The following is a 19,971-nucleotide window of genomic DNA, read 5'->3' as shown; positions in this document are numbered from 1 at the left end:
TTAATCCTACTATGCTCCTAAATTTTTTTCCTTTACCAATTTGTGCGTTGAAGTCTCCTAGCAGTATTTTGACAAGGTGTTTTGGTATCTTATTTGAAACTTCCTCCAGCAGTTCCCAGAATTCATCTACTTTACGTGGATCTTTCCAATTGTGATTATTTGTGGGAGCATGGGCATTGATTAATGTGTATGCTTTGTTTCCCGATTTGATCAAAAGGAATGAGATTCTTTCAGAAGGAGACATGAAATTGAATATACAATTGGTAAGGCTTTTCTTGACTGCAAAGGCTGTGCCGAACTGCAGTTGAGTTTTGGGGAAGGATATTGCTGGCTTCCTTTTATAAATTATGTAGTTCCCCGATTCCATGTGATTTTTGTCTGCATATCGAGTTTCTTGTATTGCTATAATTTGAATGTCAAATTTATCTAATATGTCTGTTAGTTGTTTTAATTTGCCAGTTTCAAGTAATGTGTTGATGTTTAAAGTAGCTATGAAGTGTTTTCACTTTGGTGGAAGAGATTTGGGAAGCTCCAATTCATTCCCGTATGATGTTCTCGGCCCCCCAGAATCCGATGACCAAGATAGACTAGTACTTGTACTAGGGCCTGGGGTAATTGTTTTGTCAAGTGACATTTCCATCATGCTAACAAGTTGAGGACAGTGGGGAGATCGATCGAAGTCGGCCTCAGGGATACAACAAAGTTATTGAGCCTTCGAGGTTCCCTCAAGATGTTTCCTGGCTGTTATTTTACGGCTTTAAGCCAACTCTCCTCCTTTATCCAGGCTTGGGACCAGTAACAGCAACCACTGAGCTACTCAATCCACCCAGTGGCAACTGCAGGCAGAATTATTATTATTATTATTATTATTATTATTATTATTATTATTATTATTATTATTATTATTATTATTATTATTATTATTATTATTATTATTATTGTTACCGTGTTTTTGTGTTAGTTATGCGTGAAAGAAGGTGCGGGTGTGAACGGGTCTCAAACTACGAAAGTAAAATTAATTTAAAATTTAACCAGGTTATATTTTCTTTTCAAAAACAAAGAAATAACAAGCATGGCAGGTACAAAGTAGCAAGTCAAAGGGTAGTTACAATATTTACAGGATTTGGGCTTCGAGCCCTGAAAACACAATGCTTGGGCAATCAGCTCAGTTTTATCTCCAAACACAAATTTCAACAGAGGGGCAGAAAAACCCCATTCATGCCTAGGAGCCCTAGCTCCAAATTACACTGAAAAGCCTCCACGAGGCATACAACACTCAATTTACAAAAAGAGCCACTCGCTCTCAACTTTAAGCCTCTCAAAGGCCACACCGAACTCCACCTTCAAGTTGTCCTCGCTGGACATAGACACAGGGGTAAAATACCCAACCTACTGAGGTCTGTTAAATGAAAAGAAGGTTGATTACATGACCTCTAAAATAACAATTTGAGAGGAGGCGAACTTGCACTCCTGATACACTTGTTTTTTTTTTTTTTTTAAACCTAATCTGGCTCTAGGCCACTAATGCAAGGGCTAATCCCATACTACCGAGGTGACTTTAGAAAAGAACAATTTGTATTACGTTAACGAAGAATAGGTTGAGAAAATAAGTTCACCTCAAAACAATATGAGTGGGAGCTTGAGAGGGTTAGCACTCTCTATCCCAATATGCAGCTTTAAAAGAGAATAGATGAAAAGAGTAGTTACATTTTAGGAAAAGGTTACATAGTGGAAACGCTTCGAACCCGCCCCGAGAGTTAAACTGCCGACCTAGCAAGAAAAGAAGTTATTAAGAGGCCATTACCTGGTGTTGAACAGCTGGAGAAGAAAGAGGCGCTTCCCGCCCCCTGCTATGTACTTTACACACTGAAAGATGGAACAGAAGTGGCCCGGAGACCCTAAAATCAGCAGTTTATATCCTCTCGCGGAAGGTTCTAGGTGTTAGGGGAATGAAAACACCCTCCCACAAACTTTTTATTGGGTAGGATACAGCAACATATTCAAGTTGGGGGAAGATACCTATGATTGGTCAGAAATTAATAACAGAAATTCGGGATTGGTTAAATGCAAAACAAGGGGAAAGAGAGGGGTATACAGCCAACTTAAACAATAACAGAAAGAAATTTAACAAAGAACAAACTTTTGAAATAAAATTTTCTCCAAAGAACAGTTATTTTTCTTCGCACTAGGGTGCACTATTGTAGTTCTTCAGTAGTGTCCTCTAGAAGAGAAAGTTCACACTTCTTACTTCAAGCAAAACAAAAACACATCAACAATGACACAGTTCTAAAACTCCGAAATTTACAGGTAGTGACATCTTCTGTGAAAGTAGAAAATTAATACCGTCAATAAAGTTCAGACTTCCTCCAGCAGAGGAGTTTCAACTGGCGCACATTTTAAATTAGCGGCGTGGAGGTGTACCGCCCGGTACAGACCTCCCCGCCCAAAAGTTCCTCCAGGGGTTACACATGAAATCTGTTTGAGACAAGGTCCAAGTTATGATGTGGATATGAAGATTAATTGCTGAAGAATTTATAAGATTTTCGTAATGAGGTTTGATTCAGTTTCAAAATTTTTGTTGTAACTGGAGAAGTACAGTTTTTATGTTTGTAGAAGTTGAATTCAGAAGGAAAACTTTAGTTTTTAAAGTTGTGGAAAATTTTCTAAGTCCACCAAATTTTGTTGTTGAATTCCCAAGTGTAGTCATTGCTTATAGTAACTGTCCATGTAGTTGATGTTGATTAAGTAGGATGGCCAGACCGGCCGTTGCAGCTTGCGTCCAGAGGAGGCCGCTCGGACCCCTCAAGTACCCTGAGATACCGCACGCCCGCACTATGAGGGGAGCAGTGGTGTTGAAACACGCCGCGCCCGCGGTGAAGATATACAGGCTGCGGGCAAGTAGCAGGTCGTGCGCCGCACGTCAGCCTTGGCCGGGAGGAGAGCTCCGGCTCGCCGTGCACATGTCGTCCTCGCTGGGGTCGAGGGGGCCCATCCTCAAACCCAGACGCGGCACAGCGCCGCGCGGCTGCGGGGACACTGAAACATTAAAACTAGGCGGCAGAATATTGTTGGACCATCATCTTTTTTTTGAGGGCACAGGCTTGGTGGAGAGGTTGAGGGGCCAGCGGCGTGCAGATATCCATGGCATTTAATATAATGAAGCCACAGTGTGTATAGCAGGAGACGGGAGCATGGTAATGGCCGTGGTAAGGACAGAATGGCAGTTTAACGGTGCGGGGAGGGTTTACAAAAATACTTACATATGAAACAAAATATTATAGAAGGGGCAGAAAGCCTTAAAAGTGAAACTCAAAAAAAAATATAACCTTGATATTCCTTTCAAAATAATATGAAGCAAGTTAACACAGAAATTACACCGGTTTCACCTGGGACAGGTGAACCCTAAATATCCTCTCGGTGGCTGGATTACTTAATAGCAACGTAACCGGCGTAAGAAAATCGAGAATGATACAAGGCCCATGAAATCTGGGGGCAAGCTTGCCCGCGGGAACAAAGTTCTTGACCATAACTTGGTCACCTACCTTCAAAGGGGTGGGTCTCCGTCCACGATCATACCTTTCCCTAACCTTTTCATGAGACACTTTAAGATTGGCTTTAGCCTTCTTCCAAAGATCTTTAATGATGTCCGGATCTATTGTCTCGGGTAGAATGTCACTCAGAGACCAGAGGTTAGAGAGCGGCGTGTTGGGAACAAACTTGAACATCAACGAGGCTGGAGTAAATTTATGTGATTCATGAACCGCCGAATTCAAAGCAAAAGCTAACCAATGCAGGGACGTGTCCCACCTGGAATGATCTTCATGATGATAGGCAATAAGTGCGGACCTGAGATTACGGTTAACCCGTTCAGCCAGAGATGGTTGAGGGTAATAAGCAGAAGTAGTTACATGAGAGATGGACAGGTCAAAGCAGAATTTACGAAATAAATTAGATGTAAACGCCTTAGCATTATCAGATACAATATATTGGCACGGACCAAAAGAAGCAAAAATAGAATTTAAGCAAGTAATGGTAGACTGAGCGGTAGCCAGCTTAGTCGGAAATAACCAGGAAAATCTTGTAAAACCATCTACGCATACGAAGATGAACTTGTTAGTGTTACCCTTTGACTGGGGGAAGGGTCCTACATAATCAATATACAGGCGTTCCATGGGGCGCGACGCTTGATGGGAAGACAAAAGGCCTACCTTGGTGGACATGGTTGGTTTACTGAGCAAACAAGATTTACAAGCTTTTACAAGTTCACGGATTTCACCGTCCATACCTTTCCAGATGAACATTTCACGAATCTTTTCACGAGTTTTAAATATTCCCAGATGCCCCCCCAATGGGGTCTCATGATAGTATTTGAAGATCATAGGCACAAGGACAGCTGGAACGACAACCTTCATCATCTTGTCATGCCTCGAAGGGCAACATAAAACACCATTCCTCAGAACATAAGGGACGACATGTTCCCCAGAAGAAAGGGTTTCCATTATCGGAGCCAGCGTCGGATCTTCACGTTGGTATTTCTCAATATCCCTAAAAAGCATGGGAGCATCTGTTAAGATGGCATTAACACCAGATAGTATGGACTCGGGAGGTGATGAACTGTCGACCGGTTCCTGGGTCTCGACGTCGTTAGAAAACATACAGCTGAGTCCATCAGCAACAACATTTTCGGTACCTCTGATATGCCTGACATCGAATTGGAAGGCAGAAATACGGATGGCCCAACGGGCTATACGACCAGTACGACGCGGCCTACCTAAGACCCAGCTTAAAGCTTGATTATCTGTCTCCAGGTCGAATTTGACGTGTTCCAGATAGAGACGGAACTTTTCTAAGGCGAATAAGACTGCCAAACCTTCGAGCTCATAGATGGAATACTTGGCTTCTTGAGCCGATAGAGTCCTAGATGCATAGGCGATAGGTCGTCTCCCTAGTTCAGTCTCTTGAAGAAGGACTGCCGCAACTGCTGACGACGACGCGTCGGTTTGGACGATGAATTTCTTCGAGAAATCAGGCATAGCAAGTACAGGGGCATTACAGAGAGCTAATTTAAGATCTTCAAAAGCGGCTTGTTGAGAAGGTCCCCACTCGAATTTGATGCCTTTCCTACGAAGAAGGTTTAAGGGCGCCGCTCTATTAGCGAAGTTAGGAATAAACTTCCTGAAGAAATTCACCATACCAATGAACCTGGCGATACCTTTAATGTCCTTGGGAGGTTTAAAATCACGGATGGCCTGTGTTCTAGAATGATCGACTGCTACACCATCAGGTGACACAATATGCCCTAGGAATGACATAGAGGGCTTAGCAAAGGCAACCTTGGACAACTTGACAGTTAACCCAGCCTTACGAAGGCGATCGAGGACTTCTCGCAGATGATCTAGATGTTCTTCAAAAGTCTCTGAAAATACGACGACATCATCCAAGTAGTGATATAAGTACTCAAATTTGATGTCGGAGAAGACCCTATCTAGTAGCCTAGTGAGTACAGCCGCTCCCGTGGGGAGCCCGAAAGGCACGCGGTTGTATTCGTATAAGTTCCAGTCCGTAGCAAACGCTGTAAGGTGTTTAGATTCTTCGGCAAGGGGAATTTGATTATAGGCCTGATTCAGGTCCAAGATAGTAAAGAGCTTGGCCTTACGGAACCATGAAAAACAAGAATGAAGGTCGGGAAGGGGCACAGATTGTAACACCACCTTCCGATTGAGAGCCCTATAATCAATGACAGGCCTGAAGCCTCCTTGGGGTTTCGGGACTAGAAAAATAGGTGACGAATACGCCGACTTAGAGGGCCTAATAATACCGTCCTTCAACATCTGATCGATAATTTCTTTCAGAGCCTTCATTTTAGGTGGAGATAGCCTATAAGGTGGAAAACGGACAGGAATCGAATCCGTGACCTCAATTTTGTATTCAATAAGGTCAGTAACACCAAGAGTATCAGAGAACACCTCTGGAAATGACTGACATAATTTACGAATACTATCAGCCTGCTCCTCAGGTAGATGTCTAAGGTCTAACAACATCTCATCCTGGGTAGGCGAAATAGATGAACATGACACAGAATTACACTTTAACAAGGGAATTTTACAATTGGACGCAAATTTGAATGTGCACGACTTACTCTGAAGATCGAGCACAAGACCAGTGTGAGAAATGAAGTCCGCTCCCAGTATGATGGGGCAAGACAAGTGCTTAGCCACAAACAGTTTGGTTTTCCATGTAAATTTAAAAATACGAATTTTGACCAGTAAGGAACCTAGAATTTCTAATGGGGATGAATTAGCCGAAACATATTGAACAGGAGAGGAGACATAGTCAGGTAGTTTACAAACAAATTTCAATTTAGAATACCATTCAGCCGAAATAATCGAACAAACACTGCCTGAATCTAAGAGAGCTGTTATGGGCTCGTTATTTAACTCAATCTTAAGAAAAGGAACAGGTGCGGGGGAATCCGCCGCAATTCTAAGACACTCTTTGGGGCATTCAAAAGATGAATTTGAAGACTGATCGTTCTCTGAATTTACAACCTGTTTACTAGGGGCTGAGTCTCGGGAAGATGGATTAGTCGACTCAGCCGAAGCCACTAGTCACTTTTTATTATTGGCATAGGTGGAATTTGCACCAGAAGTTGAGCAGGAGGGGGTGCTATTCGAATTTGGGCAATTCTTGGCGATATGTAAGAAAGCCCCACATTTAAAACAGCCTTGTGATGAACCAGCCCCATTACTTGTCCCACTCGACTTGATCAGTGGACACTTATTGCGCAGGTGGTCAGGCGACCCACAAGCATAGCATTTACGGGGTGTGACTGGTCGGCGAGGTGGAGGCCGAGTATTACTAAAAGAAGGCGGGGGTTCTTTCGCTACACGCAATGAATCTGCGTATCTAACTCCTTCCGCTGAGACGGCCAATGCTTCAAGTTCCGAGAAAGTTTGCGGGCACGCCGCGAAACACAAATATGACCTATAGGATGGTGAAATACCTTCCACAATAGCTTGTACAATTTGATCCTCAGGGAAGTGAAGAGCAAACACCCTAGTATAGAATTTAATATCTTGTATGAAATCAGCCAAGTTCTCATCCAAGCGCTGTACACGATAATAGTACTTCTGAATAAGGGAGGACCTGGCCCTAGCCGGGATGAAGTTAGCTAGCAAGTGGGCATGGAAATCCTCAATAGATGATTGCTCGGCAATGGCTCTTACGATTCTATCAGAGAGAATACCAATAGCATACGGATAGATAATTTGCAAAATTTGACATGGAGAAAGAGAAAACACAAGGGCATGATCCTGAAATTCAACTAAAAATCTTAAAAAGGAAATTACTTCACTGGTGGTATTAACCGAAAACTTCGCTATACCTCTGAGCAACATTGCCAATGGATGAGGCAAGCTGCTGAACCCGGGTGACATAGTAGGTAAAGGTTTCAATGGCAAGGAAGTTAATTCCGAACGGATGTTACTCAACGATGCACGGCGTTCAGATTCGTTGTCCAATGGGGCAGAGATAGTTTGAGCAGCAACGGTTATCCTATTGACTTCTCCCTTATGAGACTCTTCCTCGCTACCTACATTCACTGTGGTGGTTAGATCGCTTTTGGGAGGAACCTCCCCTGTTAACAATTGAGTGACCTTGCTAGATAATTCAGACATATTTTCAAGCAGCGTACTAGCTTCCTTCTTCTGAACGTCATTCAACTTTAGAGACAACAGATCGTTAACTCTATTTGAAAAATGAAACAGCCTAGCTTGCACACGCTTAATTTGATTGGGAGAAGGATCATTTTCATCAAAAAAACTAACTACAGAAGCTAGCCCAGTAATATTCTCCGTGATCGTGGAAAGAGAGTCGTCAATTTCTTTCTCTCCCAAATTGGGGAGGAAATGGGCAAATCTAGGGACTCTCTAAGCTTATTTGTGTCTACTGCAACCGTGCCTCCAGATTGCACATTTCTAATCGTTAACTCATATATCAACTCCTCTTTGCGCAAATAGTTAAGATGGAGAACATCGCGAGGTCCAGGCATGATGACAGAACAATTTTGAAAAACTCAAAAAAAAAATTCCAGCAACTGAGAAAATTGTTAGAGTTCGGAACAAAACAATGTTTAGCCGTCAAAAGGGGCTAAATTGAGACCCATTCAACCACGCTCTGCTACCACTTGTTACCGTGTTTTTGTGGTAGTTATGCGTGAAAGAAGGTGCGGGTGTGAACGGGTCTCAAACTACGAAAGTAAAATTAATTTAAAATTTAACCATGTTATATTTTCTTTTCAAAAACAAAGAAATAACAAGCATGGCAGGTACAAAGTAGCTAGTCAAAGGGTAGTAACAATATTTACAGGATTTGGGCTTCGAGCCCTGAAAACACAATGCTTGGGCAATCAGCTCAGTTTTACCTCCAAACACAAGTTTCAACAGAGGGGCAGAAAAACCCCATTCATGCCTAGGAGCCCTAGCTCCAAATTACACTGAAAAGCCTCCACGAGGCATACAACACTCAATTTACAAAAAGAGCCACTCGCTCTCAACTTTAAGCCTCTCAAAGGCCACACCGAACTCCACCTTCAAGTTGTCCTCGCTGGACATAGACACAGGGGTAAAATACCCAACCTACTGAGGTCTATTAAATGAAAAGAAGGTTGATTACATGACCTCTAAAATAACAATTTGAGAGGAGGCGAACTTGCACTCCTGATACACTTGTTTTTTTTTTTTTTTTAAACCTAATCTGGCTCTAGGCCACTAATGCAAGGGCTAATCCCATACTACCGAGGTGACTTTAGAAAAGAACAATTTGTATTACGTTAACGAAGAATAGGTTGAGAAAATAAGTTCACCTCAAAACAATATGAGTGGGAGCTTGAGAGGGTTAGCACTCTCTATCCCAATATGCAGCTTTAAAAGAGAATAGATGAAAAGAGTAGTTACATTTTAGGAAAAGGTTACATAGTGGAAACGCTTCGAACCCGCCCCGAGAGTTAAACTGCCGACCTAGCAAGAAAAGAAGTTATTAAGAGGCCATTACCTGGTGTTGAACAGCTGGAGAAGAAAGAGGCGCTTCCCGCCCCCTGCTATGTACTTTACACACTGAAAGATGGAACAGAAGTGGCCCGGAGACCCTAAAATCAGCAGTTTATATCCTCTCGCGGAAGGTTCTAGGTGTTAGGGGAATGAAAACACCCTCCCACAAACTTTTTATTGGGTAGGATACAGCAACATATTCAAGTTGGGGGAAGATACCTATGATTGGTCAGAAATTAATAACAGAAATTCGGGATTGGTTAAATGCAAAACAAGGGGAAAGAGAGGGGTATACAGCCAACTTAAACAATAACAGAAAGAAATTTAACAAAGAACAAACTTTTGAAATAAAATTTTCTCCAAAGAACAGTTATTTTTCTTCGCACTAGGGTGCACTATTGTAGTTCTTCAGTAGTGTCCTCTAGAAGAGAAAGTTCACACTTCTTACTTCAAGCAAAACAAAAACACATCAAAAATGACACAGTTCTAAAACTCCGAAATTTACAGGTAGTGACATCTTCTGTGAAAGTAGAAAATTAATACCGTCAATAAAGTTCAGACTTCCTCCAGCAGAGTAGTTTCAACTGGCGCACATTTTAAATTAGCGGCGTGGAGGTGTACCGCCCGGTACAATTATTATTATTATTATTTTATACATATATATATATATATATATATATAATTTGCTGGGGCCATCAAGGACCACGTTAAGTCTTGTTGCATTTGACACTGAACTTGGCCTTCTTTAGAGCCCAAATTTCCCTCATTCTTTGTGAGTGGGCCTGCTTACGCTCCTCTGTCCAAGACGCACCGTGTCTTCTCTTCGGTTGCTCGTCTCGGTTTAGCCCGTTCGTCAATATTTTCTTGCGGAAGAGATCTCTGTTAAGGGCGTCTTCAGCTGAGATATGTAGCATTTGCAGGTCTTCTTTGGTATTTCTAAACCAGGGAATTGTGGTTTTGGGGTTTGAATCAAAAAAGTGAAAGATTTCTTTAGTTAATTTTCTTCCGTCCATTCTTTTCAGATGACCGTAAAATCGTGCCCGTCTTTTTCTGATTGTGTCGGTAATTTTCTCTATTTTGCTGTAGACTTCCTCGTTGGATCTCTTTTGATGGATTCCATTTCTGTACTTTGATCCCAAGATCCCTCTCACAATTTTGCGTTCTCTTTTCTCCAGTTCTTCAAGGAGTCCTTTGTTGGCATTTAGAGACAGGGTTTCGGCTGCATATAGAACTACTGGCTTCAGAACTGTTTCATAGTGACGTATCTTTGTGTTTTGGGAAAGGAATTATTTGTTGTAGATTGTGCGGGATGTTTGGTAGGCTATTTCCAGTTTGCGTACTTGCTCCTGAAATGCTCCTTTGTCCAGTCCATTTTTCATAATGATCTCACCCAGGTATTTGAATTTGTCTACTTGGGTGATGTCCCCGTATTTTGTATGGAGTTTTGGTGGAGCCTCTTTGATATTAGTCATTACTTTTGTTTTCTCAAACGATATCTGCAAGCCAGTTTGTTCGGCAGTTTCCTTTAAAATTTCAACTTGAGCTCTAGCGGTTTCTGTGTCGTTTGAGAGAACAGCAATATCATCGGCAAATGCTAAGCAGTCTGTTGCTATCCCCTTGGATTTGGTTCCAATTCTCAATGGACTGTAGTTGGTTTCCTGTAATCTCACCCGCCAGGTTCTGATGATCTTTTCAAGAACACAGTTGAAGAGTATCGGGGATAGCCCATCACCTTGTCGGACTCCTGTTTTGATGTCAAAGGAATGCGAGAGACATCCGTGGAACTTCACCTTGGATTTTGTATCGGTCAGGGTGGCTCTAATTAATGCCAGCAGTTTCAAATCAACTCCAAATTCATTTAAGATGTTTAGCAGGACTTCCCGGTCAATGGAGTCGTACGCTTTCTTAAAGTCCACGAAGACAGACACATACTGCTTGAACCTTAGTGTACAATATCTGATGATCGTTTTGAGATTTTGGATCTGTTCAGCTGTTGAGCGACCTTTTGTGAACCCTCCTTGGTATTCACCTATTTGATGTTCGACTTGTGCTTCCAAATGCTCCAGGATGGCAAGTGATAGAATTTTATAAGTCACGGGTAGCAAAGATATTCCTCTCTAGTTGTTGATGTTCTTCATGCTGCCTTTTTTGTGTAATGGATGGATCAAAGCTATTTTCCAATCTTCGGGTAGGGTCTCCTTGTTCCAAATTTCTTCTATTTGCTTTTGCAAGATATCAAGTGATTCCTCTGGGGCATATTTCCATACTTCTCCTACTACTGCTACTACTGAGTCTGCCCTCGGCGCTTTGTTATTTTTGAGGCGGGCAATGTGGCGCTTGATTTCATCTCTGTCGGGTGGTCTGGAATCTGGGTACCTGAGTAAGGGTTCCTTGGTCTCAATGGCGCTTTGCGGTTTAGAGCAATTAAGTAAATTCTTGAAGTAATCTGCCAGAATGCTGCAATTTTCTTCATTTGACGTCGCCAGTGTGCCGTCCTTTCGCTCAAAGCATAGAGATGGTGGTTTATAGCCAGTGAGTTTGCGTTTGAAGGCTCTGTAGTACTCTCTGCTTTCATTCTTCCTAAAGTTTTGTTCTATCTTTTCAATGAGAGATTTTTCGTATTTACGTTTCTCAGTTCTGAACACCCTAGCTGCTTGGGCACGTTGGGTTTTGTAGGTTTCCCAATCATTTTCTGATTTCGTAGAGTAGTACTGTTTCCACACATTGAGTCTTTCTTGGAGGACTGACTCACAGGTACCATTCCACCAGGCTTGCTTTTTGCTTCTCTTGATTTCTGCAACGTCTTTGGCGGCCTCAACAAGGAGACTTTTGGCGTTGTTAAAGTCACAAGTCATTTGGTCTAGCCTTCTCCTGGAACTCCTCGACCCTTTGCCGAAGTTTATCATTGTTGAAGCATGTGATCTGTTTGGTTGTCTTCCTTGTGTTTGCAGGAATTGGTTTGAATTTGATAAGAGACATATAATGATCTGAGGCCACATTGATGCCTTTCTTTACCTTGACATTCATAATCTCCTGGAGATTGCAACATGATCAATTTGGAACTCTCCGAGAGCTTGGACGGGAGAATGCCAAGTCATTTGCTTTCTGGGTGGATGGCGAAAGTGGGTCGACATGACCTGCAGGTTGTGATTTTCGCAAATGGACACCAGTCTTTTGCCGTTGGGATTGGTTCTTTTGTGAGCAGGGTAATTTCCTATAACTTTCTTGTACTTCTGTTCACGACCTAGTTGGGCATTGAAGTCACCCAAAAGAAGCTTGACATGGTGTTTGGGGATTTTGTTTAATTTTTCATCCAGTAGGTCCCAGAAATTATCAACTTCATCTGGATCAGACTTGTTCTTATCGTTTGTAGGAGGATGTGCGTTAACTAGGGCGTAGGTTTCTTTCACGCATTTAATTGTGAGTATAGACAATCTGTCATTCACAGGTTCGAAATTTGCAACCGATTTAAGAATCTTGGTTCTAACAGCAAACGCAGTTCCAAGCATCACAGCTCCATTGAGGATTCCTCTTTTTGCTTTGCTCTTGAAAAATCAGTAGCCTTCGGATTCAAAAATCTCTTCATCTGGGTACCTTGTTTCCTGTAGGGCCATTATGGATATCTGATTTTCGTGAAGAGCTTTGGTGAGGGTTTTCAGCTTGCCAGTTTGTGTAAGTGAATTAATGTTGAAAGTTGCTAGAAAGGTTTTAGATTTTGGCCTGAGTTTTTGACTCTTTGGGGTACACCGAGACGCTCCGACTCGTCTCTTGCATGATGTCGAGTCTCCCCCAGAATCCGAACGAGACTTGTGCGCCGTGGCGTTCACGACGAGGGATTTATCCGAAGATTTATCCCCTGGGGTATGTTTCTTGAAATGTTGTGCCATCATGCTTTTTGACTTGACTTTGCTTTGGACGGGTACCCATCCTTTTACAACTAGGGTTGTTAGCCCTAGAGGTTGCCTCAAGATGTTTTCTGGCTTCTGGTCATTTACCAGTCTTCGCCGTAACCCTGGCAAGGGACCAGTATTTTTTTCTCACGGTGGTATTTTATTTCCCTACTACCCTCTGACTCTGCTAGCGGCAAAGCCAGCGAGCTTCCCCAATTCCAATTGGACGCGCCCGATTGAGGTAACTGGTAAATCCCCACACGAGTATTTTTATTATTTTTATTATTTTTATTATTATTATTATTATTATTATTATTATTATTATTATTATTGTTGTTGTTAGCCTCCGTGGCTCAGGCGGTAGCGTGCTGGTCTCTTACCGCTGGGTTCCATTGTTCAAATCGCGGTCACTCCATGTGAGATTTATGCTGGACAAAGCAGAGGCGGGACAGGTTTTTCTCCTGGTACTCCAGTTTTCCCTGTAATCTTTCATTCCAGCAACACTCTCCAATAACATTTCATTTAATCTATGATTCATTAACCATTGCCCCGGAGGAGTGCGACAGGTTTCGGCAGCCGGCACAATTCCTATCCTCACTGCTAGATGGGGGCTTCATTCTTTCCATTCCTGACCCAGTCAAATGACTGGAAACAGGCTGTGGATTTTCATTTTCATTATTATTGTTGTTCTTATTGAGGTTAACATGAGATCCCACTAGGTTTGAGTAGGAGTGAGTGCTTCGGAGCACTGGAGTGCTGTGTGTGAACTGATGGAATAGTGCAACTGATCGATGTGAGGCCATGAAAAGGACTGCCGTGCATGAGTGCGAACTCTGCCATGAACAGACTTGTGTGACCGTGTTGCACTCTTGTAAACTATTAAGTGTGCGGCCACTTAAGTTGTTCATTGAATTTATTTGTGAACTACACTAGGGTGCAAGCGATAGTGTATGATGCGTGTGTATATAAACTGAACCCTTTGAGGTCCAATTGATTTCCCGCCTGTATCCTGCACAGGTCCAATTTAACATTAGGCAAGTATGGGAAGGAAATACTCATATAAGTAAAAAAAAAGCTGAATTTTTACATTAAAAATATGAACTGCAAATTTATTTATTATCAGTCGAGTTAACAGATTATCAGCAATATTTTTTCAAAGTATGGTACTTCCACAAGCATTTGTTCAGGTGTAGTTTTGGGTTCCCTGGACAGGTCTCACAAAAAAAAAAAAAAAAAAAGTCTCCTTTCTGCCTTCTTTCGCTTTTCTGTCGGAACACGGCACAGTCCGCGTTTTTTTTTTTTTTTTTTTTACGAGCGTCTGTGATATGTAGCTTCCCATTCAGTCAAAATTCTTTGTTACAGCTGCTTAGTCAGCCGTGATTATGGGCATTTTTGTTCCTAACGTCCCCAACAAGCCCCATGATAACTTTGTCCCTGAAAGCCTTCTGATTCACCTCGGGTTTATTTATTGCCTTGTGTTGCAAATTATATAAACTGTTCACAAAAGCTACCTCCAATACCCAGAAGTACAATTTCCTCCACCAGTTCAGGCTTTTCACTACAAAACTGCAAGATGAGCAGTAGTGATCAGCACGATCGACCCCTCCCATTTTGGCTGTGTAATCTACAATGGCAACAGGCTTCAAAATTTTTTCTTCTCCTTGCCCATTCTGGTTGTGTCTGACTACCTCCACCATTGCTGGGTTGTACCATTTTCTAAGATCTGAATCAGTGCGCATGTCTTTCCTCGAAAATACCATGAACGTTTGTTCCTTCGACAGGGCACGGATTTCATGCTTCGTCATATTTAGTCTCCTATCTTTCAGCTGGGGTGGTAGGCCTTTCCAATTGAATAGCACAGTCCCAGTGAGGTGAATTTTTCTGTTCAGAAGTTCTCTTGCCAGTTCCATACTAGTATAAAATCGGTCATTAAACAAATGATAACCTACAGCTTGAGTAACTTGAAGTACGTCTGTCACCAGCTCTAAAACTATTCTACTGCGAAATGTCAAACCAGGGAAAAGTAAATTTAGCATAGTAAACAAGTCAAAGTAAGGAATCGTGGACAAAACCTCAGCAATAACATATATCCTAATCCTCCACTTTGTTGGTTGTTTTGGGTTATACATTTTGAAAAGGACATGCCCCATGAAGCTCACAGTTAGTTCATCAACTGACAGATACTGACTTGGCCTATAAAATTCCAAGAATGACTTTCCTACACATTCTAAGACATTTCTAACTTTACTTGTTCTTGTAACCATTGTTGATGCACTTGATTGTGGAGGGGAAGAAACATGAAAGCCCCAGAATACCTGAAGAAATCGTTACTGAGAAAAAATGTTCTTACAGAAGGTTGATGAATAGAACCACAAGTCTGAAAATTGTTCTTTTAGAGTTTTCTTTTTTTTAAGTGCTGTATTCAGAAGAACACCGTGAAATGCCATCATTTCAGTGACGGTAAAATCGACCCAGTCCCACCATATGGAATGTTGCTGCAACGGCATATGCTTGGTAATACATTCTTTTACATACTTGTTAGTCTCCTTCTGTATTTCGGAGAACAGTGAAACCGAAAACAAAAACAAAAAGAAATCCAAAGGAATCACCGGCATTGTATTCCATAGCACTGTTGTGAGAATACTTGGAAAAAACACGGTCACCTTCTTCATAAACTTTCCATTCGTCACCCCCTACATCAACCGCTTTCGCCACTATCTTCCACCTCAGTTTCCTCCTCCTCCTCATTCAAAATGTTATTCTCAGATTCTGGAATACTAATGTCACTATCAGAATCCATTGGCAAATCATTGTCAATATCGCCACTGTCACGTAACTGTTCGTAAATATCATCAAGCTCCATGCTGCGGCTGGTGGACACCATGTTGATAATGAAAGTAAACACAGCAGTGACAGTGAGGAACTATCTCCAAAGAAAACACAATTCAGCTTAAAGAAATTAACAGCAGATGGCAGTAGGTAACAGAGAAAGGCTGTATACTGCATAAAGCTCAGCTTCATACTTGTTAGTCTCCTTCTGTATTTCGGAGAACAGTGAAACCGAGAACAAAAACAAAAAGAAATCCAAAGGAATCACCGGCATTGTATTCCATAGCACTGTTGTGAGAATACTTGGAAAAAACACGGTAAACAGGGTACCGATCTCTGCACATGGTTATGAGGGTGTTCAGGGGTTGTAGTAAGGATGTAAAGGAGAGTGCATATAAGTCTCTGGTAAGACCCCAACTAGAGTTTGGTTCCAGTGTATGGGACCCTCACCAGGATTACCTGATTCAAGAACTGGAAAAAATCCAAAGAAAAGCAGCTCGATTTGTTCTGGGTGATTTCCGACAAAAGAGTAGCGTTACAAAAATGTTGCAATGTTTGGGTTGGGAAGAATTGAGAGAAAGAAGAAGAGCTGCTCGACTAAGTGGTATGTTCCGAGCTGTCAGCGGAGAGATGGCGTGGAATGACATTAGTAGACGAATAGGTTTGAATGGCGTTTATAAAAGTAGGAAAGATCACAATATGAAGATAAAGTTGGAATTCAAGAGGACAAACTGGGGCAAATATTCATTTATAGGAAGGGGAGTTAGGGATTGGAATAACTTACCAAGGGAGATGTTCAATAAATTTCCAATTTCTTTGAAATCATTTCGGAAAGGGCTAGGAAAGCAACAGATAGGGAATCTGCCACCTGGGCGACTGCCCTAAATGCAGATCAGTATTGATTGATTGATTGATTTCTGCTCCAGCATACGAAATATATAACCTTAAAGTTGTGTTGGACTAGAACCGGAACTGAAAATTAACGATGTCGGACTGAGTCCAAAATTGAACCCCAAAGGGTTAAAGAAAATCTTCCCGGGCAATTTGGCCGTGCGGTTGGAGGCGCGCTGCTGTGAGCTTGCATCCGGGAGATAGTGGGTTCGAATTCCACTGTCGGCAGCCCCGAAGATGGTTTTCCGTGGTTTCCCATTTTCATATGAGGCAAATGCTGGGGCTATACCTTAAATAAAGCCACAGTTGCTTCCTTCCATCTCCCAGGCCTTTCCTATCCAATCGTCGCCATGAGATCTATCTCTGTCGGTGCGACGTAAAGCCACTAGCAAAAAAAATATAAAAATCTTGTAAGACATTATTATTAGTGGGTTAGGATATTCTTACCTGTAGTAAATTATCTGAATTTATGCAGTGTCTTAGCCACTCGAGATATTTTAGTAGATTATTGTTTATGACTAATAATAATGTCTTGCAGGATACGCTTTAACTCAATTCCACACTTTTATTTCATCATTTACTCCGTAATACACAATAATAATACAACAACAATAACAACTGCAATTACAATGATGATAATAATAAAAATAATGATAAAACTACAATACACTTTCATAAATGACGTTGACGTCGCCAGAAAATGATGTAATGGAAATTTACCGGCAAACTAGCCAGCTCATTAAATGCTCATTAAACAACTCTTATATAATTTCCAAAACAAATGAAATACAGTAATAATTTTAATACTAATAATAACATTAATAATAAAGAAAAAATAGCAATTCAAAGTAGCCGTTGACATCACTGGAGCATTATGCAATGGAAAGTTACCAACAAACTAGCCAGCTGGCCTCCCGCCATTGGCAGAGCATTACACCACCTTGCACTCTTTGTTCGACTAGCAAGGAAAGAGGGAGCACTACTGGAACACTTCATTAAGATAATTTCTAAAGAATATTCCTCAAAAAAAGAAGTGTGATCTGATAGAATCTGATGATGTTCTTTCAGGAACGAAACATGTTATTCTTTGTTTAATAGTGTTGTTATTATGGTTCATCATACTGAAAAGCTTTAAAGTTACGTTATGTTTAAGCAGCATAAACTGTATTGTACATTTATATATGCATTTGATAGAATCTGAGGATATTCTTCTAGATTGAAACCTGTCTTTTTTTTTTCCAAGTATATATTGTTAAATGTGTTGTAATTAGTGTTTTCTACAGACTGAAAAGCTTTAAAGGTTCATTAACTGAGTCGAAACAGGGAAGTATGGATTTTATCCTTGTCTGCTCCCTCACGTTGTGAATACACTGAGACAATTCTTGTCCTGATTCCTCCAACCAATAAATCTATCCATATCACTCACATACTTATTTCCATGTCTAACAGAAACTATGTTGTGTGCTATGGTGTTCCTGAACAATTGCACACTCTTCCCTTCCAAATAACTCATATTATTGTGCTTGTATTTCTAAACAGGTCCCCTAAAATTATATTTATCCATTCAACATGAATTTCAATATGCAAACATTTTCTTCCTTTCCTTTTTCTCTGTTCTTAGTTACTCAAACCATGAAAATTATGATTCTTTGTGAGGTTTTCTTTCCATATATGGTGATTTTATTTGCATAAAACTGCCCTTTCTACTTGCAGTTTGTGAACTGAGAAGTTTTGTTGTATGTGGAAAACTGAATTCTCTTTTTTCACTGAATTTCTTCTCTATCTTTTTCAGATGGTAGATATGGGTAAAGACAAGGGCGTCCGGTCTTCTACAGCATTTTTTGCTCGCCTACAAGAAGAGGTCACCAGTCATATTAAGGCACGTACTGAACCTGACAAGAGGAAAAAATTAAAGAACAGTATTTCTGCCAAGAAAATCAAGTTATAGGCTTTTGATATAGGTGGAATGTAAATAATTCTGTTATTAAAATACAAATGAAAGTGACAAATCATGGAATTATATTTTCTATTTCTCTGAGTTGTTTTCTTTTCATTGGTTTTAGGAATTCTGTCAAAATTAATGGCAACTAGTGATATGGAAGCCTCAATGGTATTAGTTAAACATACATTTTATGGCATTTCCTACTTACCAAGCAAGTTGACTGCACGATTTGGATTGCATATTTATGAGCTTACATTTGGGAGATCAACTCCCACTGTCAGCACCCCTGGCTTTCCACAGTTTCCCATTTTCACATCAGGCAAATGCCAGGGTTGTACCTTAAGTAAGACCATGATTGCTTCCTTCCCACACCTACCTAGGCTAGTTTATTTTCCTCTCTTTAGGTGACTTTGCCGTTCAAAAGCAAATTTTATGCGACTGTTGATATCATACTCTTGGCTATGGGATGTCCAGTTTTATGTGGAATACAAACATGACTTTTCATTTTTTAAATCCCATGTGCATTGGCTGGGATTCAAATCCTTGGTCATGTGTGGTCATGTGGTTCATCGACTATAGAAAAGCTTCAATTCTGTGAAGTGCAAGCAGCTACGGGATGTACTCCAGTGCATGGGTGTTACAGACCACCTGATACAGCTGATCAACAACATAGCCAAGGTCTGGGTTAACAAAACCCCCTCAGGAAATTCCAGAACCAAGGCAACATCTACTCTGAGTATATCGTGAGAAAAGTCCTCAACAGCTGGGATGGCAGCATCGGAGTGGGAGGCAGTTATTGGCAACCTTAGATATGATATAGATGTTGATTTTATTTATTTATTAATGCCTTGTTTTCAGTGGTGAAGTTAGGGCTCGAGGCCCTCTCTTCCACTCCCATAGGGAACCTGAAATATTTGTCCCGAATGAGTAAATTTATAATGCCAATATAAATGATCCGTTATTGGACATTATAAATTTTCCAGCTAACTCATTCCTGGTTGCCAGCGTTTCACCCTAGTGTGCTAAGTCGGGCTCATCAGTTGGTAAATAGCACACTCGCCAAGACGCAGGGCTAGTGCATACCGTGGAGACCACTGAGTAAGCTATTTGGAGCCACCGGCAGTGCCATTGCACTATGAGAGACTTTGTCTCATTACCAAAACGATGGCCGGACGGGCATCGATGTTTGGCACTGCCAGTGGCTCCAAATAGCCTACGCAGTGGCCTCCGCGGTATGCACTAGCCATGCGTCTTGGTGAGTGTGCTATTTACCAACTGATGAGCCCGACTTATCACACTGGGGCGAAACGCTGGCAACCAGGAATGAATTAGCTGGAAAATTTATAATGTCCAATAACGGACATTATAAATT

At 41.3% G+C, this 19,971-nt stretch overlaps 1 protein-coding gene across 1 annotated transcript in view; it reads left to right on the top strand.

The window, feature by feature from the left end:
- Positions 1-18,695, top strand: part of LOC136863104 (U3 small nucleolar ribonucleoprotein protein MPP10) — a 128,001-nt gene extending 109,306 nt beyond the window's left edge. Inside the window, exon 10 of the mRNA XM_067139447.2 lies at positions 18,450-18,695. Within this exon, the coding sequence (XP_066995548.2) occupies positions 18,450-18,605 (156 nt within the window). The 3' untranslated portion in view covers positions 18,606-18,695. The remainder of the gene's footprint in view (positions 1-18,449) is intronic.
- The last annotated feature ends 1,276 nt before the right edge of the window (positions 18,696-19,971 follow it).

Source organism: Anabrus simplex, chromosome 1 (assembly GCF_040414725.1).
Source record: "Anabrus simplex isolate iqAnaSimp1 chromosome 1, ASM4041472v1, whole genome shotgun sequence".
NCBI classification, from domain to species: Eukaryota; Metazoa; Arthropoda; class Insecta; order Orthoptera; family Tettigoniidae; genus Anabrus; species Anabrus simplex.
Note: the sequence above shows the minus strand (reverse complement) of the source record. Positions and strands in the feature narration are given on the sequence as shown.